Raw genomic sequence first — 26,306 nt, 5'->3', positions numbered from 1 at the left:
GAGAAAGAGTGGCAATGACAAATGCTTATATGTCTTAATTACTAGCGTACAGCCGATTGCTGCGCCAGACTCAAATATGTAGGCTGCGCCGCGCGTGTGGAAAAATGCCTCTTTTCACAGATTAGGCACAGCTGGTTGCTCAACGCTGCGAAGATTTTCGCTTGCGCGTGCGCGTTGCTGTTCTTGATTTACCCGGAATTTCCGGAGTTAATACTGAGACTTTTTAACATTTTTCACCAGCTCCTTGTTGACGCGGATTTTAATGGCCGAACAAACGATTTCGGATTTCGAATGCTCGTGCTTTTACTTTTCTTTCGGTTTCAACTATATGAAATGCATATTGTAATGGCCCAGCAGGCGACTTTCACACGACCGCGGTACTTTATAGACCCGTCTCAAAATGTCTCGAGTAGAAAGTGGGTATTCGTATCGCCGGAGTGTAAGCTGCGTTTCTTTATCAGTATAATTCTGTATAAAATCAGTGCGGATGGCAAATGGTTGCTAATATTCGATCTTTTCGCGCGAAGCGAGATATTTTGCCGCTCAAAAATAAAATCTTCTGCTACCCGATGACAAGGCAATCGTCCTCCATACGCGTCTGCACAAATAGATAAGCATAGAAAAAACAACAACGACCGAGAGTACGGACGCGCGCTGTGAAGATGAGAAAAATATGCAATCTTCTCTTGTTGAAGACAGGTTTTTCTTCGACGCAGCTGAGCCGAGCGACGTTACAACGAATTAGCATCGAACATACGCGCATTATAGGTCATGTACTGCACAGTGAAGAAAATTACAGCAGAGCGTTTTGTTTTTGAAAGTGCGACGGTATCGACGTCTCAGACGTGTGCACTGTGTTTGTCAATCGACATATCTACGATATCGGTCAATCCGAGTAATCATGCTCTATCCGCCGGATTCTTAAGATTCACTATTGCAGTCTATTATTGAGAAAGGTTGGGAAGGGCGAATACGTGAGCTTTCGACAATGGGTGCAGATCTGTTTACACTCCGAGTATGACATCAGGCGCTGTTCGCTTGACGTCAGCTCTCGGGTCTATTCGTAGATTCAAGCACATTACTATCCAAACGGTTCGCATACATCGTTCGGAGATATAGTCTCTACAGAATTGCTAATTACAGCTGACGAGTGCGCTTGCGGCCATAACAATACATCGCATACATAGCAAAATTGAAGGATTAAATTTAAAAAATAAACTCGATGACCGGGTCAATCAAGTCAAATTTACAATTCCGTAAAACTATCGAAAGCAGAAGCGCAGCGACGATTCTCGCGCAGTCTTAATATAACAGCGCGTTCAATTAGCGACGATGTAGATGTGCGGGAGATAAGAAAATTTGCACGTATCGTATATATATATATGTGATAAACACGTTGGTGAAGGACGTGCGGAGTACGAGTTCTTTGCTCCCTCTCCCCCCCCTCTCTCTCTCTCTCTCTCTCTCTCTCTCTCTCTCTCTCTCGGACGAAGAATCATAAATAAAGAGTCAGCGCAGATAATGCGAACACCTTAATCAGATGAACATATATTTATAATATTTATTTATTTTCAATATATAAATATATTCCGAGTCGCGACTCGTTATAAAAAAAACTCTTATTCATATTGTTATTATTAATACATTTGAATGCGACTTTGCGGGCATCGATTATACTTCTATTAACACATATTCGGATATTTTTCTGCTCAATTTATAAATATTTATGCAGTTGTGGATTAATGAGAAAATGTGTGCGGCCAAAAGAAATGTTGCGTGTAACTTTATTGAAATTACCGCGTTGTACAATAATGTACAATATTTATTTTTTGAATATTTATCTTTGCTGCATGATTTTTAATTATTACGCACGTTTAAAAAAAACATTTAAAATGCTTTATTTATAGCAAATTATTTATAAAAAGTATGTAAAATGTTCAGCTCGTGGTTATTACTTATTTATTAAAGAAAAGCATGTTAGGGCTTTTCATTCGTATCGATTTTCTTGGGAGGAAATCGATTAAAACCCCCCTCATCCCCTATTCATCACACGTAATATACTAATAATCTGATACATGTATAAACGACGGAGGCTCGACACCTAAGAAGCAAGCGAATGTGTGAATTTTAAAACTGCACGCGCGAGTGGGCCATTCAAATCGGTGTCTTTTTCACTTAGAAAAGCAGACGTCAGATCGAAGTGAAAAAAATATTCTTCGAAAAGTGTGTTTTGTAAGTCAATCTGCAGCGGAGCGTCTGCTTGGATTCCACGCGGACACTAATATATTATTTATTCGTAAAAATTGAATGAAAGAAACTGTTATCGCGGTGCACAAAATTTATGAAAGACAAGAGATCGGTCTACTTCATTCGATAAGAATCAATCGCCTGAAGAAGAATTATTGTATTACAGATATCGGAAGCCGACTAAAGTTATGAAATGCGGGGATACAGCGTTATCTCGAATTCAGCCGAAAATTTGAGACCCAGGATATTCTCCGCAAGATTCAGTCACCAGATTTAAAATCATTTGATAGTGGTGTTTTTATACTATACTGTAGATAAACATTATAAAAAAAAGTCCACGATACACAAGAATATACACGTAAAGATGAATTTTCGAAAGTCTAACGCTTCTCCACAGAATACTGCACGATTCCTCGTATTTCAATCTCCAAGAATTATATTTATTTCTGTTATTTTATCAGACTCGCAAACTCGAGAGACACACTACTATCGCTCCATAGCTATCGGTCCTTTTCACAACAACAATCGTATAAAGAATCTAAAATTTTCTGTTTTCTCGGTGCTTTTTCGAAGCTAGAGCATAATTGATGTTTGATGTCCGTTTCGTCATCGATTGTGAAACGAGCACGTGTCGATCACATGCTCGTAGTCATCGTCGTCGCGTCGTAGTCGTTCAGCAGCAATGGTTAAAAACAATTATACAATTCCGATAAACTTCTACCTCGAGAGACGGCGAGAGGAGCACGCATTCAAAAATCAATCTTGTATAATTACTTTTCGATCCCCCCGTCACCGCCGTCGACAGTCATACCCCCCCCCCCTCACTCCAGACGCTATTGTGTGCGCTTCTATATCTCTGCTCGAGCGATACAAGGCTAATTTTGTATGAAAAAAATATCGAAAGCAGATAGTACGAAAGTTTGTTATTATAACTCATTATTACTCTTGATATTCAGGAAGAAGAGGGAATCCGAAGCGAGTTTTGGAAGTCAGCAGTGGTTTTAGTCGATAGTTGGAGTTGCGAGAATGAAGAATAGATCTGCCATTGAGAATTCACGCAAGTTAAGAGATGCAGTTTTTATATAAGAACCACATTTACTGAGCCACGTGTCAAGTAACATGAGCTCTTTTAATTAACTAGGAATGAAGGCGCGCTTCGCGCGCTCCTTATTCTATCTATGTCTAATAACCCTGGTAGAAAAAACAACATAAGTTTTGGGTACACTAATTTCTGCTAATATTTTTACCATATTACCTACCATATGTTACCATATTCTGTAATACTTTTAATATAAATATATTAACAACGCCCAAAGTCGTTGTCGTTAAGGTCTGAGAAGTGAATTTGAAGAAAAGTTCAGTAGAAGAGTCAGTGAGTATAAGCCTATTATTACAACCCTATTCATTTGCATTGTAAAAAAGCTAGGCAATTGAAATTTTACACAGATACTTGATATGCTACCTATAAAAACATGTAATCCAGATGATTTTAATTTAACTGTTTTCATTCATATTTTCACATTGAGGCACATGTGAATTTTTTAATTTGGCGGGTCACATTTTGCTTATAGGCAATTACGCAGTAAATACTATCTCTAGCACATTGTATTTTTGGTTTTCAGTGTATTTTTACATGAAGAAAGTGATAAATATTTTGCCTTTCTTGTCAAGACATTAATAAGAATTTTAACTCTTAACAGTCGTGAGAGATTTTGAGATCGATGCCTATTTCTCTATTTTTGCATTTGCTCTCATTCGAAAACTAACGGGTCTAGAGAGCACATATTTTACATATAGATTTATTTTGTGTCAATGAAACAATATACAAAGTTCAATTAACCTTAACTGAAATACTTTTTATTTCGATTCCGACACTGATGTGAATAACTTATACGACTAAATAATTATCATGGGTGTTGAAGTCGAAATCAAAAGTATTTCAGTTAAGGTCAATTCAACTTTAAATATTTTCACAACCAAAACAGAAATATATATGCAAAAAATGAGCTCTCTAGAAATTAGTTTTTAAATGAGAGCAAATGCAATGCAATGGAAAAATCTCAAAATCTCTCACAACTATTAAAAGTAAATATTCTCATTAATGCCTTGACAAAAAAGCCAAAATATTTATCATTTTCTCCAGGTAAAAATACACTGGAAACCGGAAATACAATGTGCTAGAGATAGTAGTTACTGCGTGACTGTCTATAAGCAAAATGTGAGCCGCTAAATTAAAAAATTCATATTGCCGTTGGTGTGAAAATATGAATGAAAACAGTTCAATTATCTAGATTACATATTTTAAAATTTAAAGGGCATTGTAGTGATAAACTCAAATTCACTGACTCGGATACTGAACTTTTCTTTAAATTCACTTCTTAAACCTCACCGTGGGCGACTTTGGGCACGGAGACACAATATATCTTTATACTTTTTATTCTTTTAATTGCACTTCTCACTTATATTTAAAAAAAAACGAAATAACATACACACACACACACATTATTACCTACTTCAAATAGGGTTAGGGTGACACTTTTCAATGCACATGTTTCAATACTACACTTTTGGTAATGATTAATTTATCAAGATTTCTTGTTGGTAATATTGCATATATTTTTTTCTGAATCCGCTATTCAGATTTCATACTATTTAACCTCATTTCATTTTATTTTAAACACCTGAAAAATTTCTACCAGGGTTATGACTGTTATGAGGGTTATGAATTTAAAGCGTGCGGGTTCTCATCTGTTACCTAGGCAACCGACCATAGCAACCAATCAGAATCACGTATTAAAGGCTTCACAACCAAGTCCATCATTTTTTTAAGAGAGGAATTTCATTTTATTTTAAACACCTGAAAAATTTCTACCAGGGTTATGACTGTTATGAGGGTTATGAATTTAAAGCGTGCGGGTTCTCATCTGTTACCTAGGCAACCGACCATAGCAACCAATCAGAATCACGTATTAAAGGCTTCACAACCAAGTCCATCATTTTTTTAAGAGAGGATTAGGCGCCGATGGTTAAACAGCCATGAATTCTTCTCTCCCGCGTGTAGTTCAAACAGGATGTTCGAATTATAATTTAGAGTTTCACACATCACCGGCTTCCGACACACATTTTCATCACTTTTCAACGTTTTTTCTGCCACATCTGCATGTTCTATCTAGATTTCAACGAAAACGCACAGCCACAACAAGTGGCAGCTCTTTTACCAATGCCCGGAAAACTTGATTTAAACGCAAAAGGCCATTCGCGAATACGTTGCTTATAAATACAACACGCATATGTGTCCCGGGAGAAAAAGAAAAAGAGGTGTACCAATATGCGAGGTAATTATCGGCAAAGCAAACTGTGCAAACACCAACGGAGTCCGCGTCATGAATACGAAATTTAAATGAGAACACCAAATCAGACGTCTTCGAATTTTGCGCTTCTGTCCCGTGGGTTATCGAAGTGCCAGATAATCTCGAGCAGCAGGCGTGCGTAGCATTTGCATGATTCAATAAGCCGGCGATGCGCGACTTTAATGTACAAAGCTCCGCAGAGGCTTATCTTGAGGCACATGTGTGCGGTCACCAAATATAGTAGACATTTATCACCCCCAACCCTGCCCCCTCTCGCAGACAAATAAATTAGCAAATCGGCTTATAGCGACGTGCGATACCGAGAAAAATGCTCATGTGCGCGCGCGCGGGGGTGAACTGAATTGCGACCTCGCATGGCCGATAGACTCGACTTTTTGTGTTTTATGCTCATCGAATGTCGCTTCGTTCATTCGTATTTGGCGATGTAATTCAAGCTAGTTTAGTGTTTGGAATAATTACGAAGGCTTATGTGTATATACTATTCGCTTGATTTTAGGTCAGTCATATAATAAGTACCAGAGAGTTTACGCATTATCTACGAATATGTACAAGTCAACGAGTTTATTATCGGCACATCGCCGTGAACGAGATAAACGCGTTTCTAGCAAAGCAACGACTTTTCTCTCTGGCGACGTTGAATGTTGTTTTAGCGACGGTTGCGACTTGAGAAGGAGTCTCACCTGCGTTCTTTTCTTTATCGTGGGTATTTCAGTAAGCGTCTAGTTATTGATTCTCGGACCATGTGAAAAAAGTCCGTAACACCCTCGTCGAGACGTTTGCTTCAAAAAACTTGGAGACGTCCACGTGATGTATCGCGAGCAGACCCATAATAATACGTTTATCTCTTCGCATTCCAATGTCCCTATATACACGGAACCACAGTCTATGAATTGTGCAAACAGTACAGTTGAGCGCGACTCTTCGAATTAATAAGCTAAAAATGCATTTGTTTTGAATGGAATCCCCGCGCGGCCGATGCCGAGACAGTCGAACGTAATATATACGTCTTGTTTTTGTTAGCGTAATCTCTCTCTCTCTCTCTCTCTCTCTCTCTCGCGCGCTCGCTCGCTCGCTCTCTCTTGCCCGCGCGCGAGACGCTGTAAAAACGTCGCAGTCGGACTATTTGGCTAGATTGTGAGATACTCCTTTGATTATGCGCTGCGAGAGAGGCGACCATTCATGCAGCGCTTACGTAACACCTGCTAACAAGTCGCGATAAGATCTAGCGCTGGCTACTATGTCGGCGTCGCGCCGAACTAGAAGGCGATAATTGTTGAACAAGTGTTTTACACCGAAGTGCATCAGGATTTCGTTTAGCGATTCTCGCGAATTCAAAGTTCATTGCCTTATCGAACCTTGTGAAAGAAAGGGAAAAAAATGAAGTACAGCGCACGTGTGTGTGTAATATATCCTTCGAAATTCCGGGTGACCTTGACAGTTTAGGCCCAGCGACGGTTTCGAACCGCGTGGTTCTGTGTGCGCGCGCGCGCGATGGTTTATACAAGCGTGCGTGCCATCGATTCAAGAAACTCGCTGCTTATCAAAGTCTCTACTCGAGTTTTATCAAAGTCGAGGACGACGCGTTCATTTTTCGTGCATATAAAAAGACACAGCTGTTTCTGCTGTAGAACACGGCAGTTTTAGCGAGTGTCGCCACAGTAGCGACTTTTCAGTAAAAACAGCGAGTGACCACTGGTAGTTTTGGCAGGTCTCGGCGAGCTGTCTCTATCTCAAGGATATGTAGGTTATGTATCACCTATTAAAACACCAAAACTCTTAAGAAATTAATTTTTTTTAATAAGTAATATGATTAATTAAATTAAAGTTATAAGTAATGATCATTATAAGAGTGAAAAATACCTTGAATAACAACCATCAACTTATTACCATGCCACTATCGCATGCAGATTGACTATTAGCAAATAAGTTACATGAACTTTTTTAATTTTGTTACTTGTCAGTCCCATAATGGTCATTACTTTATATTTTGTCATAATACTCATTAAAAGAATTATTTTCTTAAGATTTTTGGTGTTTTAAAAGGTGATACATAAGCTAAATATCATCGAGATAGAGACAGCTCGCCGAGACCTTCCAAAACTACCAGTGGCCACTCGCTAAAACTACCGTGTTTTACAGTAGAAACTGCTGTGTTTTATTTTCAGTGTAATAGTATACACTCAACGGCCGGTCAGCCAACTGCCAAAGAATATGTATCTACTAGACTTGGCGCAGTGCGCTGCGCGCACTGTAGTAGACTATAATTTCATTAACTTATTAAATGGAATATAAATACTTGATTGATATTTTTAATATTTGTTTTCTATCACGGAAATATATCAAACTTTACAATATATGTTTCATTTCGCGCTCATATAAATTTCAAAATTGTCGCGGTTTCGTCGCCAACTTCCTTTTAAAATTTTAAGGTTATGTCTCGAGAGTAGAATGTCTCTAGAATATTATAAATACACAAATTATAATTTGATATGTATTATAGTATTATATTACATTTTTAATATTAGAATTAATTTTAGAAATCAAAAAATTCTAACGATACTTTTGACGCATGCGCACTACATGAGCCAATCATATTGACGCATTCTTGGCTTCACTTCATCCGGTCATGACTTTTTTATATAGGGATACTGATTTACGCACGGTTCCTCTTTTTTTTCGGCGAATCGCTCATGAGACGCGAAGAGACAAGTGCAGCTTTTGAACTGCTTGAAGAAACGTCACCGCGCGACTGCTGCATCGGAAGCCTCTCTGCATGCAGCGCGTTTATTTACTTTTTTTCACGAGTGTTTGGACAATAATCGACGATTGCTCGTAATTCGTACGATACGACGAGTATCTGTTATAGATTATTGAAGAAGAAACGATAATATAATTTATTAGCTTTCTGTATAATTCACGCACCACCTAGTTTGCGAAAAAGATAATTCTAATGCAGCGGGCGTTCTATTAGTAGTTGTGCTTTTACTTCGAATTTTGTAAATCTCTGGTACCGAAATAACTCGGCGGTATATTTTTATTTTTAAGCAACAGCGATGGCATACTTAACGCATTGTATACTTTTCGGTTGATCGTGAAAACGTTCGGATTCATTTATAGCTTCTATGTACTTCTCGCGCGCGAGACGGATTATTATATAACATCGATGATATATTCGAAGAAGAGTATTTCGCGAATGACGATCGCGCTGTTATTTCAAAGTCAATGAAGCCTTGCAATCGCTATATTTATCTAAATTTCCCCGCGTAATTGCAAGGGTAATTGCTCCCGGAACGTCTACGAGTCTACGTACAGAAATCATTCAGCTGCTGCGTAGAGTGTAGTGTGAAATAATCTGCCTGCGCGTTCTACCGAGATTACATAACGCGTGTAAACTCGTCAACCCTATTAAAGCTGTGGAATTGCGATGAAAAGTACAGCGGTGCACGAGGCGTTGTAAAAAAAAATCTCGGAAAAGGCCGTTTTCAATGTATCATACCCACGGCGGCTGCGGCGCTGTTCCCGCGCAGCGTCGCCGCATCACGTAATCGCTCATCCCCGCGTCGTGAACCGCTCGCATGATTTATCGTTCTTCTCGCGCGTGAAAGCTAGAAAATTGAAACGAGCGAGCACATCCGCTGTCACTGCGTGTGTACCCTTATCAAGTTCTCGAGCTTGAGCTTATCCCAATGTAAAGAACGAAATATATAACTGGGTTAATTGTCATCGTGTTCTTAACCAACGCTCGCTCGGATATCGCTCATTCTTTTTCGAGCCCGTAATTTTTGAAGGCTTCTTATAACTGACAATTAGTCGTCGGTGGGAGCAACATCAGTTTGCGAAAATGCGCGATAAGTTCCCAGCAGCGTATACATATACGCTTTCGTATTGTGATCCCAGATTGGAAACTCAAAAAAGTCGGCTTTTTATAAATGAGCGACAGATGATGACTAAGAGAGCAACGTGGAACGTCGAACCGACCTGAAGTTAAGAGCATTAATCTCGCCTTATTATAATATAATCTTCGACAAGTTATATAGGTGTCGGTATTATTCTCCGCGTCGAACAAAGGATCGTACACTGCGCGCTGGAATGTTTATCATCGTCCCGCGGACAATCGATTCGACGCAACGCTGCATTTCCAACGCGAAGCTGGCTCGAAGTTCAAAAGTACGCGAGTGCAGCTTTTCAAGCGAAGATAAGCGCAGAGGGAGATATTATAGTCGTAAGTTTGTTGTATCGAGCGGCCATATCGAGCTTGTCAATCAGTAATCGATGAATTTCATCAATAACCGCATGTCCGCGTATACCGCGTGCCGAGCGAGGAAAAGCGACGGGAATCGAGTCGGCGCCAGCGCGCTCGGTCGGTAAGGACGAGCTTCCGAGAAGCATGCGCTCGCGAGACAAGAATCGAAATTCGGCGAACCGGGTCGCTAATTGAGATCGGGAAAGAAGAAATTACCGTGCCGATAGTAGTCCCCGAAGAAGCTGCTGGAGCATCGCTGCAACAGTTGCATGCCTCCCGTGTCGTCGGTCCTCGCGTTCTCCGAATGCACTACGACACCAGCTGCCCGCCTCGGCTCTCTCTTCTTCTCCAGATCGGGTGCCATTCAAAATGCCCCAAGCGCAGGCCAAGGCTCTTTCAGCTCACGAGAGAGAGAGAGAGAGAGAGAGAGAGAGAGAGAGAGAGAGAGAGTGAGAGCGCGTGCACCGACAACCTGTCCGTCGCGCGCACTCTTTACATGGTCCGCCGAATCGCGCACCGCTGGAACCTCTCTCTTGTCGTTTTCTATACGAAATCCCAAACGCTCGCGTCAGTTACAGGGTTGAATGGCTCGAAACAGTCCTCTAAACACTTTTTCGCCGCTTCATGTCTTGCACTGGGTACACGCGCACGCGAGAAAGCTGCCTCCAGTAGTCGTCGGTCGTTGATTCTCGTTGAACGGCGCGCGCACTAGTACACGAGTAAAAGTCGTTGGTATGCTTAGGTACCCTTCGCTATACTTGGGTTTACGTACGAGCCCGAAGCGAGGCGCGGGGGAGACTGCCGCGCGAGGACGTCGTCGGATAGTGACACGCCGAGAGCGGCTCGAGTAAATATTCCCCCACCAGCGGCGTGAGAGTAGCTCACAGTCGGCGACGTCGTCGTATAACAGGCAGCGCGTCGCAGCTGACGTATGCGGTTATCGAGGTAGACTGCCCCCCCCCTCCCCCCCCCCACCGAGCCCGAGGTACAAACCAATCGGCCCGAGACGCTAATTACCTGCTGCAGATGTGCTCGGCTGCGAGAGGCTCGAGTATTGTACTCATCGAACGGGCAAGATAAACCGATCTCTTGTCGCTCTCGCTCGCTCGCGGGCAGGATTATTACTCTCGTGTTTCATACATACATGAAACGCAAGCGTAAGTCGAGCACACGCTTTCTTTAATTTCTGTATCTAAGGGTGCGTCCACAATTGAGCGTATACGTTAGGGTTTACAAGGGGTTTACGTAGAACATAACGTTTTGGGCAGTACTGCCAATCCACTGTAGCAAACTGCAGTTGAAACAAAGGAACACACCTACTCAAAATTTAACCTATAAAAATGTTTAAATTTGAATTGTATGATAATAAATTGTAAAATTCTTTTTTCAAATAAAATTATAAAATTTTGTAAGAGAATATATTATAATAAATTAGTTTCTGATTAAAAAAAGGTCTACCACTGTCTCAAAAAAGGAAAGGAGAATAAAAAATAACGCACATTTCCAAATGAAACTTTTATTATTATAATTAGTTAAGTAGCATAGGCAATGATTGTATGATTATGTTTAGATTAGAGCATGTTTTATACAACTTAGCCCAAGTTTTTATCATCAAGAATATCGAATAGTAAAGAGTCATAGAGAACAATTAAACAAAACTGCCCATCGATACTTATTTGCAAGACATCAATTCAAAATGGCTTTTCTGAAGATTGAAGCAATATATTGTAAACCAAATTTAATGTCAAAACTATGTTCAATTAATTATAAACTATTTGCTGGACAAAATTTCAAGTTATTTTAAAATAAAATACGTATGATTCGTCTTTCAGTTTGAAGCTATTAATCGCTTACTTATACAATGAAGAACATAATCATACAATCATTGCCTATGCTATTTAACTAATTATAATAATAAAATTTTCATTTGGAAATGTGCGTTATTTTTTATTCTCCTTTCCTTTTTTGAGACAGTGGTAGATCTTTTTTTTTAATCAGAAACTAATTTATTATAATACATTCTCTTACAACATTTTATAATTTTATTTGAAAAAAGAATTTTACAATTTATTACCATACAATTTAAATTTAAACATTGTTATAGGTTAAATTTTGAGCAGGTGTGTTCCTTCGTTTCAACTGCAGTCTGCTACATTGGCAGTACTGCCCAAAACGTTATGTTCTACGTAAACCCCTTGTAAACACTAACGTATACGCTCAATTGTGGACGCACCCTAACGATGCGCTATTACATCCCATACTCGGCGAGGTTACATCACGCATTAGCGCTGGTTTTATTTATAAAGCGCGTATCGCTTTTTTCAGCAAAAAACTCTTACTCGATGGATCACGTGCGCGCGCTTGAAAACACTCGCTAATCGCGTTGACAACGACGATATGTTTACTACTCGAATTGACGCGTCGAGTGCAGAAAAGTGTGAGATTTTCTCGGAATCATCGCTCACATACACCTATCGTGCCTTCGAATCTTCATTAATTCTTCTGCCAAACAGGGGTGTCCTATAACGTCAGTCATCTGTATCAAATAAATCGCGGCAGCTGAAATATAAAATAATCAAAAGACGACCCGATTAATATCGTCAATTATAGTCACCCGGTGCGTTATGATTGGTACATGCAACGTGGGCTCAAAATTTATTTATCGCGGAGCAGCAGAACTCGCACGCGGACACAAGTTTATTATAGCGTAATTTGCAGTTTATAGATCTGGATTTTATGAATAGCGTATAAGCGTCTGTACGCGATAACCGAGACGATAATATAACGGATCACTTGTTGAATGCGCGAGCGTTCTTCCTTCCTGAAGCAGCTTTTAAATTTGCATGGCGCTCGACTATGGCCTGCAGGCGTCGCCCACAAAAGTGTAGTCGTGACTGACAACAGCTCATATACGAGAGCTGAATGTACGACTAGTTACGTTCTTGACCTATACTTATATGAGTATAGGCATAGAAACATAGTAATGCCGGCTACGATCCGTTCGCTATTTAATGCGATGACGAGTGTCGCGAGCAGGTGACCCGATGAATTTTCATAACGAAAATCTCGAGCCCGCGCAGTTGACACTTATTTCGTTCGTGTATACTTATTTCTCGCGCCGCACCGGTCCCCAGGTCGAAGGTGAGCCATTCGCTATATCGCCGTTCGTTAATAATGTAAACAGTACAGAGCGCGCGTATTATGTGTCAGGCCTCCGAGACTCCCCACTCCCGCTCCCGCCCCCTCTCGGCTCTGTATTTACGTCCCTCTTTTTAGATTTCCTACATATTCACTCGAGCTTGTTTGCGCGCAAAGGTCTTATCCGAGCTGCGCGCGAGTGTGCGGGTCACTGCGCTCTCGATCATGCGCTCCTCTCGTGCTGGCTCGCGTTTATTCGCTCCTTTGACTTTTCCCCCCAGCCACTTCGAGCGAGTGAACGCACTGCAAAGTGCAAATCTTAGCATCGATTTTGAAAACAGCCAAGGAGGAGTTTGATATCGTTAATTAATATAGTGCAGGGTTCCGAGCTTCCGAGCCCTATGTCAATCGGCGGCCTTTATGCATTTTTCAAGGACGCCTCGATCTGTCTCTTCTGTCTTTCGTGCAGCGTATCGACTCGCTCGCCGCGTTGTGCGCGTACTCTCAAACGTGCCCTCAAACCGATTGCTCATTATTATTATTCCAGTTATCGTCCATGCTCTCCGGTAAAAATATTTCATTGACCGAGCGCAAGATAAAAATCCATTGTAAGAATGGAATGCATCGGAGATGGAATTGTTGCGAAGAAAAAAGTAGGAGCCGTACGCGTCCATTGATTTTGTAACAGGTATCGGATTCAAACATATCAAGACAGACTTCCCGTAAATTCTTTCACCAGCGCTGTACTATACGAGTACGCTGGCGCTTCTGAAAGAAGCTGCGCGCGATCATACAACTTCTTGCAGATTGAAATTAAAACATTCGAACAGCTCAGCGTGATTTCCGAGAGCTTTTCGAAATTCGTTATCGCGAAGCCCTTGAGAAAGGTTCGCTCCTTAATTGCAGTTCCTCCCCAGCTCATCCCTCCCATCTTACTCGCTTATTGATTTTCCGGCTTCTCTATCAGAGCAATATATACACGCTCGAGCTTTCATCCTCAACCATACCCTTGTTTATCCTCCCCCTTCCTCTTCGTGCTCACACCCCTACTCTCGCTCTTCTCCTTCCGCGCGTTCTCTCTCTCTCTCTCTCTCTCTCTCTCTCTCTCTCTCTCTCTCTCGCATACGTCCTTCAGAGACGGCTCGGGCTCTCGATTCCAATTGCAATATATTTGTAAACATGGTCGTTGGCCCCGGGCCGGCGATTACGTGGGTGAGAAAGAAGGAGACTTACGTCGGAGAGGGAAGATGACGTTGCTGTGAGATCAGAAGGAGGAGAGGCGGACTCCTATAAATAGGAGTATTGTGCTGTGTATACAACGGGTCGCCCATCGCAGGCATCCGCAAAATTGAACGCGGCCGAATACTTATGGCAGCAAGAAAGTTTGCGAGGCTCAGCTGCTTCGGAGGCTTCGATTTAAGCGGGCCTCTTATCATTAATTATTTCAAAACTATCTCACGCAATTTCTTATAGTATTTATGAACATACAACATTATTCAAGTTTGAAGTGTTCGTGTCAATATTTTATATGAAAACGGTTATGAATTACTGGTATTAATTTATTCTTTGTGATATCGGTTTATGTAAATTTCAAACTTTGTAAAATAATAAGTAGATAACTACATTACGGCGAGGGCAACTACGTTGTGGTTTATATCGTAGGTTGTCTTATTCATGCACACCGAGAAAAATATATGGTAACTGTTATTGGAATTCGCCAATAATGTGTACGCACAAATACACACAGATATACACAGGTACACACAGGTACACTCAGATACAGATATACAGAGAGGCCCAAACCGAAAGGTCTACTATACCTGGGATTTATGACACCCACGCCAGCGTCAGTCTAGTTGAAGCAGCAGCGCTTCAGTTCGGGCAGAACAGCAGCTAAGCGCATATCAAGGGAAGGACACACAGACTATAGTTTCCTACAGCATCTATATACCTATGTATACAGTCAAGCAGCAGTCATACAGTCTTCATTGATATTTACACTTACTCTTGTACACATATTCTAATAATTGTTAACCAATAAAGTATTTTATATTATCATACACTCAACGCATATTCCTGATATTTCCAACAGTAACCATTGCCAGAATTTGACTATAAACTCTAGCAACATAGGTATACAACAATATTTTATAGCAATTATTACTCTTAAATTTATAGTAAAATTTTTGAAAAAATCGGTTTGCAATCGATGATTTTTTTACTATATCCGAATAGTCAAATTTACTTCATTCGAATAGTTAGTTTTACTAACATATTTTTGTAAAACGTTTTAAAGGACTATAGAAATATTGAATTCTAAACATCATAAATGAGTTTCTACACATTATGGAATGAATAAAAATTAATTATACATATACATTAATGGTATTTATAGAATTAATATAATAGGATAACTTTAAATACATTGTATGCCCAAAGTATTATGATAAGCTGGCAGTCTATATATTACATTATACATTTAAAAAACAGCTGCTATAAAATTCTTTGTCATTGGTGTTACGAGCATAAAATTAATACTTGTGTATTGAAAGCGCATATTTTAGTTGAATTTCTATGGTTATTTTTTGTATTATGGTATCTTTAGTAAATTCTCGCCTAAACCAAAAAAAGTAGAATAGGTATTTGAATATGGATATTGACTATAAATATTAAGTACCTATTACAATTTTTGTAGTAAAAAATACTAAATCATTTAGTACGCTGTACTTGCTCTAATAAAAAATATAACTAGACAATTTATAGTAAACCTGACTATAAAAGTTGTAAAATCGACCTGACGAAAAAGGCCGAGAATATTACTAAAATAATATAGTAACAATTACTAAAATATTGTTGCATTTACTATAAATTTTGTGATTACTACCATATTTCAAATTACTATGGCGTATAGTAATCTCTGCTCTGTCGATTTTTCTCAGCGCAGAGAATCAAATCTTAACTTTTACTACATCTAACTGTGGAAATAGTCGCTTGTGCTACATTGTGACACAGGTAACACCTTCTAATTGTCCATTTGTCCATTGTTCCATTTGCTGATGTCTATATATATATATATATATATATATATATATATATATATATATATATATATAATCGAAAAAAATCTTTTGCCGGGAAACCGAGACGAGCGACCGCGGTTCCTAGCCAGACTTTACTATTATACATAGACTTGTTCGATGCCCGAGAGAGCAAAATTTTCGCTCTTTTGTTGCAAATGCATGAAAGCGAAAGGCCGCGATTTTGGAACGTGATTTTTACGGTGCGGTCATCTAGATCCGCATGTACGTGTATAACATAAAATGCTTCGAATAAATATACTCGAGTATTTTCAGTTGCATTTTATTTTATTCCGCCTCAGCCATGCCAGGTTCGTTTGGCAATGTGAGTTACCTACGTGTTTCTTGATCAATGCCCTCTTTATCACACAGACTTATTATTATTTTTTTTTTTCATTTTTTTAAACGGTTCGACGCTTTCACAATATTTGTTGTCCTTGATGATGACTTATTCAAGATCTCGACGAATCCAAATGTCGCATTTTGAATGAGACATCAGTGTTAATACTGTGTCATGTATCACGAATAAAAATAATCAGGCAATATAAGAACAGGTGTAGGAGTTCTGAAAACTTTACTATGTGTGCTCGACTGACTTATTAATATTGTATCATCGAAATTCGACTACGGTTCAGTGTCCGAAATAATATAAAACCAATGTCACATTTTGATTGCTCTATATTAAGATGATAATAATAATAATCGCTCGAGTAATCACCTTTTTCGCGCGTGTTTACGTGATTAAAACCCAAAGATAAGCGAGTCCTTATTGAATTAGTTGCTACAACCAAATCCCCTTGAAAAAACATTTTTACCTCCCGTTTTCACTCGAAAACGTTAAAATTTCCGAGCGCAAATGTTGTGTAAATAGCGGTATCTGGTGGTAAGAACTGCATTCCTCGATAATAGTCTTATAAAAGGAGAACCAACCGAAATATCGCATACCCAGCATCCAAAGCCCTCATTGAATACGACTGTTATTCATTTATTTATTTATTTTTTTATTCGAGGATTGCGAAAATCGAAAGTTTGCATTGACTGTACAGCAAATACGCGCGAAGACTGCATCCGATCAGAGCCGGCTACAATAGTATCGTCATGGCAACAAACGCTCCGTCGATTCCCGCGAATTCTCGAGGCCACCGTAGTTCGCTTGCGCGTACACGCGTCGTTGTCAATTAATAAATGATCTGTCGTCACCTCGTTGTTGCCGATCGCGCCGCGGAGCTCGTTCCCTCTCGGTGTACTTCGTGGACCGCGCTTTTTCACTCGTCTTTTACATAGCCGCGATACCAGATAACGCGCGCGAGCATTCTCTTTTTGTGCTCGATTTTTTATTCTCTCGCTATACGACGCAGATAGAACATACGCGTGCCGGTGGCACTATGTGGGTGCGATATTACGTGGCAGCGCGTGTACCGTTCATTTTTACCGATCGAAGATTTCGGCTTGGATCCTTCAATGCCAAAACCCTTGCGATGCCGTCTGCCGGCTTCGTAGCAACGAGTGCAAAATAAATATGCTCAGACGAGGGGTCAAAGGTCCACCGATTTATTTACCGATACGGATATAAAAAGGCCGTCAGAATTTGCAAGCAGAGCCGACAAAAACAAGTGATCGTTTCACTTGTAACTAATAAAGTTCGAATCCATGTTATTACTTCGCTCGTATTATTAACGTCCTTTTGGACGAATAAAGTACTATAATTTAAAATATAAACTGATTAGGTCGCCAAACTGTCTACCTTCTTCTAGCATGTGCAATAAATTCATAACAGTGTACTGGTGCACTGAACGATTGCGACGGGTTGTCGGCCGAACATCCAAAAGTGCAGATAGTAAAACGCCATGTTTGAAAACACCATGCACTGCTTCGACGCGAAATTACACCACTGCGTCTCGCGGCACCATCACTACGGTATCGAAATTATCACAGAATGCTAACTGCTCGTTATTTCTGATTCTAAGTGGCAAGCAAAAAAAATCGACTGATTCGTAACCTAGTTAAATCGGCTGTTAATTAGGGTGAATAATTCATGCGCGAAGAAACGTTTGATCGTCGTCGCACACGAGCGCGGCCATCCAGGAGAGAGAGAAGAAGAAATACTGACCAGATATAGTTCGACTAGTCTGTGGGACGAGCGAGCAGACAGGTCGTGTCAGGTCAGCAGATAAAATCCAAAATATTTGATGAGCCTTGTGCAAAAAACGTGGCCGATTGACATAACGCTATACGCTGCGCTCTCTCGTCTGTATCTAATCGAATTGAGTTCGAAGCGCACTTAGCAGGTGTTTGCAGCTCTTTTAATTAATCGGTGCCCGCTCATCTTGAGATGCGTCCGAAATCTGAATTGCGCTCGAATTGCGAATTGCGTTCGAGCATGGCTTTTATAATTATATCATGGCTTTTTCGATTCTTTGCAAAATGCGCATTTTTTACCTCTTATTATGTATTGAGATTTTTATAGTAAACGGAAGCTTAGGACAAGGCATGAAATTATTATACATTTATATATAGAATGGGCAGATAAGTATGAGCAGACGTCACGAAGTTGTTTGCACGTCACTTCATGATCTTTGCGTACCAGATTTTCAACTGTAGAACGAATAATTTCGTGTGTTGCGACATCTGGCCGACCTCTTAAACGGGCATCAACTCGGAATGTAATCGCGGCATTATTCGTAATGCAGAGATTACATGCTTGAAATGTCTTAAAATTTGACTATAATACTAGTAAAGGCCTTCAAAATTCTCGTCTAGCAGTTGCATGATATTTAGCGACAAATAAGAAAAAACGTAAACAAAAATGCTGCATTTTTATGAAAATAAAAAAAAATTAAAATGATTCACGAAAATACCGCATGCATACACTGAAGCCATCAAGGACGACTGCTCATTCTTACGTGCAATGGTTTCTTTTTCACCTTTTACTCTTTCACCGCGGTTGCAAGTGTCAACGTTTTGTGATCTTTTCATGGACGTTCTGATTATGGCTTTTTCAATTGCACACACGAAAGACACATGCACAATCCTTCCGCAATGCCTTGGACTCAAGAATGCAAATTACTTCAAACTTTATTATGATTTAAATTGCCAATGCTTAAAAGTCGAAATTGCAATCATGGAAAAAAGAAGCGAACAGTAATCGTCATCAGCGCTGCAAAACACGTTTCAAAACTAACCTACTAGGATGCATTTGATGACACAACCTGTATCGGAGAAATTAATTGATTGCAGGTGCAAAGCCGATAGAAAAAATCGCGGCATTATTCATATCCTGTTTACATCGCAGCATTGTTAGCAGGTCTTGAAGTCAAATTATAACTTCGGGTTTCAAGATAAGCGCAGTTTTATCAAATTATGAGAATCACTTTATAATTGGGACACTATTCAAATGCCATCTAGCGACATGTTTTTCATGCATGTTCTCTGACTAAAATCTTATTTTATTTCACCGCTCAACATTTTTTAAGCGCTTGAAAAAAAGTACCTTGACATGTAGCGGATGAGCGCAGAAAAACAAAAAGCAGCTCGGGCGACACAATAAAAAAAAAGATCTCTCAAAGATGAATAGACAGATGCAGAATAAAATCAAACGAGCCGCACAAAAACATCGTCCATGCACATCGCACATATATACATTACACACGCGGATCTGCGAGTGAGCAGACGTGTAATTAGCGTGCGGGTAATGCCGCATAATTCCTACGGTCAATTGTGACGTCAACGGCGCTGTCGGCAGTTTTTCTCCTATAGCCGTTTTGTTTGAAAGGATAACGCGATACCGGTCCTATAAGTCCTATAAAGATTCACAAGTTTTACCTCGTGCTACATGGCCAGCTTTCTTCTTTTGTACTGTGCATGGAGATTATAAAACGAGACTTTTCAGCTAAAAGTACGGATTATATAAATTTATGAATCAATGAAATGCTAATCCCTGACATTGCTCCAAAGCGATGAATCAAGCGTACTTCATCTTATTTTGTCTGCCTTTACTTCTCTTTCGTAGAAACCTTGACACTTGCGTTCAGGGAAACTAGTCTGATGCATATTTATAAGAAAAAGTAAGTACAAGAAAGCCGTCTAACATCAAAATCTTTTAAGGTACACTTTCAGTACTGTCATGTTTGATAAATTAAAAAAATTTATTTCTTAAACATCGTAAACATAACAAACGCCATTTTATATTCGCACCCTACTGTATATAAGCTCTCTAATTCAGAATGTTGCAAGGAATCAAAAATACTTAAAATTTTTTTATATAATAGTATAGAAATGTTCACATAACGATTTCGCTGTGATTGCTGGCCGATCGCGATGAAAATAAGAGCGTGCATAGTCGCGATTACGTATGCGTCATTGGTCTTTCCGCCGTCGCGCCGCTGTCTGTGTGAATTCTACAAAGGAGATCACGATTTTTGAATATTCAGAGTATCCGACCCTGGACGGCACAGGAACAATGGATCTAATAGGTTATACAGTCGATAAGAGATAGAGCGTGCGTATAGGCCTAGTAATCGAATTGTCGAGCGAAAATATACGAGTTTAGCTTCTCGAACGATGACACTAAACAGCCAAGGTTGATTGTTAAATAAACAAGTCCGCAATAGTGCGGTATGATACTGACGACGATTTTCCGATGTGTAACCGCGAATCAAGTCAAACTATAATAGTGCTCTCTCCATGTAAAACAGTGAAAATGTTCACTATTTATGTAGTGAACGCATTTTTCACTGCTGAAATAGTGAAAAAATCACTATTTTGACACCAAAATTCGGTTTAACTTTTAGAACAGTGAAAATATGACTATTCTAATCAGTGAAACGCTAACATAAATACTATTTTGTCAAGTGAAAATTTTACTTTTGAATAAGTGAATCTGATTCACTTATTCAACAGTGAACAAATGAGAGGAGCGATCCTAAAACTGAAACTCTTAAATCCACATACCCCATTCACCCCCTGCAGCAAAGTTTTAATAGGAAAAAAATTTGTGTTTATAACTTTGAACATTGGGGGAAAGCGAGGGCAAGAATATAATATTTATTAAGGGAGTTCTCTCGAAACTGATCCTTGACCAGGAGAAAGTAAGATTACGAATCGCAAATAGATGATGTCCAGAGGGTCGTTTTTCATCGATATCTCGTAAAGGGAGGCTTTTCGTGAAAAACGGACTAAATTTTCGCCCCATACAAGGGGCTCGAATATCGAATTTCCATTCAAGTAGTATAGTCAGATTTTTCAATTTTGAGGTTCGGATTGCATTCTTCGTCGATATCTCGTAAAGGGAGGCTTTTCGAGAGAAAAGGACAAAATTTTCGCCCTATATATGGGGCTCGAACATCGAATTTCCATTCGAGTAATCAATTAAAAGATTTTTTAAGTTTGAGGTTAGTAATTCGTTTTTTGTTTTCGAAACTATGCGTATTTCCTACAACTCCATAAAGAGAATGACGTGTACAAATGAGCCTTTTACAAAAATTTACGGAGCGCACTTCCTAGAGTCCGTCATCGCCGACCCCGAACACCTAGACACGAAAAACTATGTAGCGTACTAGATAGCTGCATACTTCAGGCATTTATTTATTCGTAAAGCAATCGTTCGAAAATATAACCTCTAATTAAAGAGCTCTCGGTGCTTATAGGGTAGGTGGATTTGAGGTTTTGTTTTTAGATGAAAAATTATCACCTCCGCTTGCTTTCCTACTATGTGCTGCTCATAAAAACCAAAGCTCGAGATATACTATGCTATTATTTATGGATTGGCGTTATTTATTATTAATTTTAGTTTGTACATGTTGAAGTACTTAATATATCAGATATGAAATTTTGAACGTAATAGTTCAGTTTAGGTAAACGGATAGCACGCACGACTACCATGCTGATGACCCAGGATCGATTCCCGCCACTAAAAAGATCGCAGGTTTTTTTTTACAACAATTTTTTACCTGCACTATTATAGCAAAACATTGTAAAGCAACCAGGGACCACAGCTTCTAAACTTAAGATAATTTTAAATATTAGGGAAACACGTCATTGCTAAAACGCGAGCTGTTCCATCTGAACCATACGTTATTCTCAACTTAGCATATAGGCTTTTATTTTGTGTTTTGTTTGCGCCTAACCATTATAATATGTTCAATAATAAGCAAAAATAAAAATCTTTAAACAAATAAAAGGATCGATTCCCGCCGCCGACAAGAAATTTAATTTCATTTCTTTGTTTCTAAATAATATAATTTTCATACTAAATTAATACAAATTTATAATAATAAGTTTAAAATAAATTAAACAAAGAAAGAAATTAATTTTTTTGTTTCACAGTGTACATTTCTAAACGATTTAAAATACGACATTTTCACTGATTTAAGCAGTTACCATTGCACTAATTCATTCAGTGAATAGTCACTATTTGGCAGTTGCATACTTTTCACTGTATAAATTAACGCATATGCACTAATAATCAGTGAAATTTCACTATTTTATACGGAGAGAGTGCGCAAACACATTGGCTTCCCAGCTATATTTGATGCTGCTTCTCCGATGCATGACTGTATTGGACTTCAGCCTATACATGAGCTCGTAAAGGATGTTATTAATTTAGAGCAATACATATTCTTTTAAAAATTACTGTAAGCGATAATAATTCGGGGTTTCCAGTGGTAACACCAGGCTCGCTTGTTTTGATCAGACAGGCAGAACTATCTCGCATCGAAATATTTAATCACTCGCGAGTGCGAGATATATTATACTCAAGCCGCATTCGATTTTGCAAATATTTATTTAAAACCGCAATAAAACCGGCCTAATCGTAGCGGTGACTTCATTACTTGATTAAATCAGCGTTATTCCTAGGATTTATAGATATTCAGCGAGAAAAATCCCACAAGACTACCCATACATTATGACAGCATTTTATTATATGGAATCAATAATATCTTCTAACAATTGATCCTTGGATGGAATTCCGCGTATAACTTTGTGAGGTCTTGTATAAAAATCACGTGCAGCATTTACTTTTGAACAAAAAAAGAAAAAAAGCGCATGGAGTATATAATTACGCGCCGCGTAACGAGAACTCATATCATTATTGCGTTAAAGACAAAAAAGCAGTAAATAAGTCGCAGAAAACTCTGGGTAACTTATGTATTCGATTCGTAACCACGTAAGCCTGCGCGAGATCATACCCTTCGCTTTTCTTTCGACTCGCTCTGTTTTTTTCTTCTTTGACTTTCACCTCTGTCATCAGTTCTCTTTCTCTGATGGACGATATATTTCATTTTCGTTTTTCGGTTGTTCGAAGCCATGAAACGTTCTTGGGACCGAAAGAGTCCCTCGTTAAAGGGCGAATGCGAGAAAACGACGACTTTTCAATACTTTCGCGCTCCTCTTTTCCATAGATTTACGTGTAAAATGCGAGGTTTAAAATATGCCCACACCACTGCTCCTCGACTTCTCGCGATAATCGAATTCGCGAAAAAGCCACTTATTCCCAAGCCAACGAACCGAAAAGCCGCGCGTTATTTAATCATTTAATCGAGTGATCGAGAGTGCTTTCTCCTTCCTTTCTCATTTTTTTGCCACCTCTCGTCCTTCAATTCCCGCCCTTTTAGTCTTATTTCCCTATGGGCAATTACACGCGGCGCGATCGACGCGCGGGAGAGAAACAGAGCGGGTTTAACGATGTTGAATGAACTTTTCCATTGAAGTCCAAGGATGGGCGCGCCGTTCCAGTTTAACGTGCGCGCGACCGGTTGCGCTCTTATATGGGTGAGAGAGCTGCTCTGGCGTTTTCACGGTGCTCCGCGTGGAGGATTCGTGTTGGTTCTGCGCACTTCATTCTGGAGTGCTATATACGTGCACTTTCTCATTCATCTAGGACGTCGTCGATGGTTGCGGCGCGACGAGTAAAGTGGACATTTCCTATAAGGACATTAAGCTGATTGATAGGCACACTGGCAGCACTCTCACCTTTGCTTTTAATAAAATCACGACGAATAATTAGAAGAAGAAAAAGTCGCTGCGGCGCGTAAGCAACACCGCGGGCTTTCCCGCCGACTAACCAGAAACATTCTCAACTTTTTCGCGACAGCTGTGTATCCGTTCCTGGATCCGCAATACAAGCGAAAGAAATCCTACCTTAAGCGTTTGATTTTCATTCTCCCGCGTTACGCAGATCCTCGGATCTTCCATCGCCCACGCGCAGAACCTGACCGCCGCGGAGAGAAGCAATCGCGCGGCGGAATTTCGCAGCGCTGCGGCCTATCCATCTGGATAAAAGAGGAATGAGAAAAATCGAAGTCTGACGTCACCACAAAAAAAGATTTGAAGACGTGTGCGTTGAATCTAGAGTGTTCCAATTGAGGTGAACCTAGGTAGAGTATGAAAAGCGTTTTCTAGACAGACAATATTATATCGTATGGATTTTGTTTTATAGAGAGTTCACGCGAGAATCAAGATTACGATTAATGGCCTGTAGCGTTAAGGCAAGTCTGCTTTTTCTAACAAGACTGTAGAGTAAGACAAAATTGAATTATGTTCAATAAGCTATTCCCATCATATTTATTCGAAAAACTAATGTATACATACTATAGGTATACATGTATGTATATACGAAAGTCAAGAACAGCTGTGATCAATAAATGAAATTAAATTTGAAAATTTAAACCCAGAATGGTTGAAAATAAACCGCCCGCTTGAGAAAAATTCATAAGGATTTTAAAAAAAGATATCGTATAAAGATTTTCATGAACTTTTTGATCTATTAAGCATCGATTGCCAACTTTATTTTGGTTAAATTCAACAATATACCCGTCCAAAATAGTAATACTATAACATGACCACCAAATTGCTTCCTTTGTCCGCTTTTTTTCGATCGTCGGGATGAAGCACCGAAAAACTTTGTTTATAGAACAGTGTGGCTAAAATCCGCTGTTAGTCACTCGCTACGCTCGTGCGCTAACCTCACGGTGCAAACAAGGACTACTTTAGTCACGAATAGGCGAGACTTGTGGATTTTAGCAGTCTGTGCTATAAAATTGTATACGATACTCTTGACTTAAATGATTCAGTTTTACACGGCGCTTAGTGCCCTCGCTACGCTCGGGTGCTAACTGCGCCGTGTAAAAAAGAACCATTTAAGTCACACGTATCATAATGTACTATTCATAGCTTTGATCTTCTGAAAAACCGCTGCCAATTCTTTGGCACGTAGCTTCCTTCAACATAGTGTATTGCTTTGATATCAAATTTTTTTTTTTTTGCTCCATACATAATTACATACAGCTTTTTTACTTTTCTGTTTGATGGATAAAATTAATTAACACGTGCTGCACATAAGCGGGCGAGTAGGAACAATTTTCAGTTATCGTGTAAGACAGAAAAGCATGTTTTTTTTAGTATTTGATCTATTTCTCGGGGTAGAATCAATGAAATTACTCATAATTTGTATAAGTTTCTCTCCCTCTCCCTCTCTCTCTTGCTCACATAGTTATAATTGATCAATAGATGTTAAATGAAATATCGCGATGAAATAAACACACATGCAAGACTAAAAATTTTGTTTTTCATGAATTAATATAAAAAGAGAAAAAGAAAAAACGAGCCTATAGGTAAATTAGAATTCATGTTTTAGAAGCTGAGATAAAAATGATAGAGTTTTCAGTTTAACAGAGTATATAGGGTGAAAACAGTATATTACGATACGTGTGACCTAAGTAGCCGATCATTGCACGGCGTGTATTAGCGCCCGAGCGCAGCGAGGGTGATATAACGCCGTGCACTAATGGATTGCTTAGGTCACGAGTATCGTATACAATTTTATAGCACAGCTGCTTAAATCCGTCTGACACGCCGATCCGTGATCTATAAGCAGTCCATTATTGCAGCGTCAGGTTAGCTCGAATACAGGATATACACGGTGCAATAATGGACCACTTAGGTCACGGATAGGCGTGACTTAAGGGTATGTCAAAGCAACGCTGATTGGTCGAAATGTTCTTCTTTTCCCTAACCTCAAAAATATTTTAGATCATAAATAATAAGTATATAATCTTATATTTATCGCACATAAACGCGGTGTTCCGAGATGCGTATTATAAAATTGTACATTTACGAGCGCTTTACTATGTACACTAATGTGTAATTTAGACAAACAATGAGAACTACGGCGCGAGGTGAAGGCGCCGATGAAAGTGACAATCAGTAAGATGACCGTCATTTTCTCGAACA

At 39.4% G+C, this 26,306-nt stretch overlaps 1 protein-coding gene across 11 annotated transcripts in view; it reads right to left on the bottom strand.

Annotated features, from left to right (window-relative positions):
• LOC100114432 (nuclear factor of activated T-cells 5) overlaps window positions 1-26,306 on the bottom strand; it is a 65,168-nt gene that overhangs the window by 20,822 nt on the left and 18,040 nt on the right. For 3 of the 11 annotated variants that reach the window (XM_031929360.1, XM_031929362.1, XM_032599058.1), the window contains exon 1: window positions 10,078-10,672. The exons of 3 other annotated variants lie outside the window; for them this stretch is intronic. In XM_031929360.1, the coding sequence (XP_031785220.1) occupies window positions 10,078-10,225 (148 nt within the window). In that variant the 5' untranslated portion in view covers window positions 10,226-10,672. Of the gene's footprint in view, window positions 1-10,077; window positions 10,673-26,306 lie in introns of those variants that run through there. 5 more of the 11 variants (XM_031929365.2, XM_032599060.1, XM_031929361.2 and 2 more) reach the window with 2 other exon arrangements.

Source organism: Nasonia vitripennis, chromosome 4 (assembly GCF_009193385.2).
Source record: "Nasonia vitripennis strain AsymCx chromosome 4, Nvit_psr_1.1, whole genome shotgun sequence".
Classification (NCBI taxonomy): Eukaryota; Metazoa; Arthropoda; class Insecta; order Hymenoptera; family Pteromalidae; genus Nasonia; species Nasonia vitripennis.
This window is presented reverse-complemented; position numbering and strand designations above follow the sequence as displayed.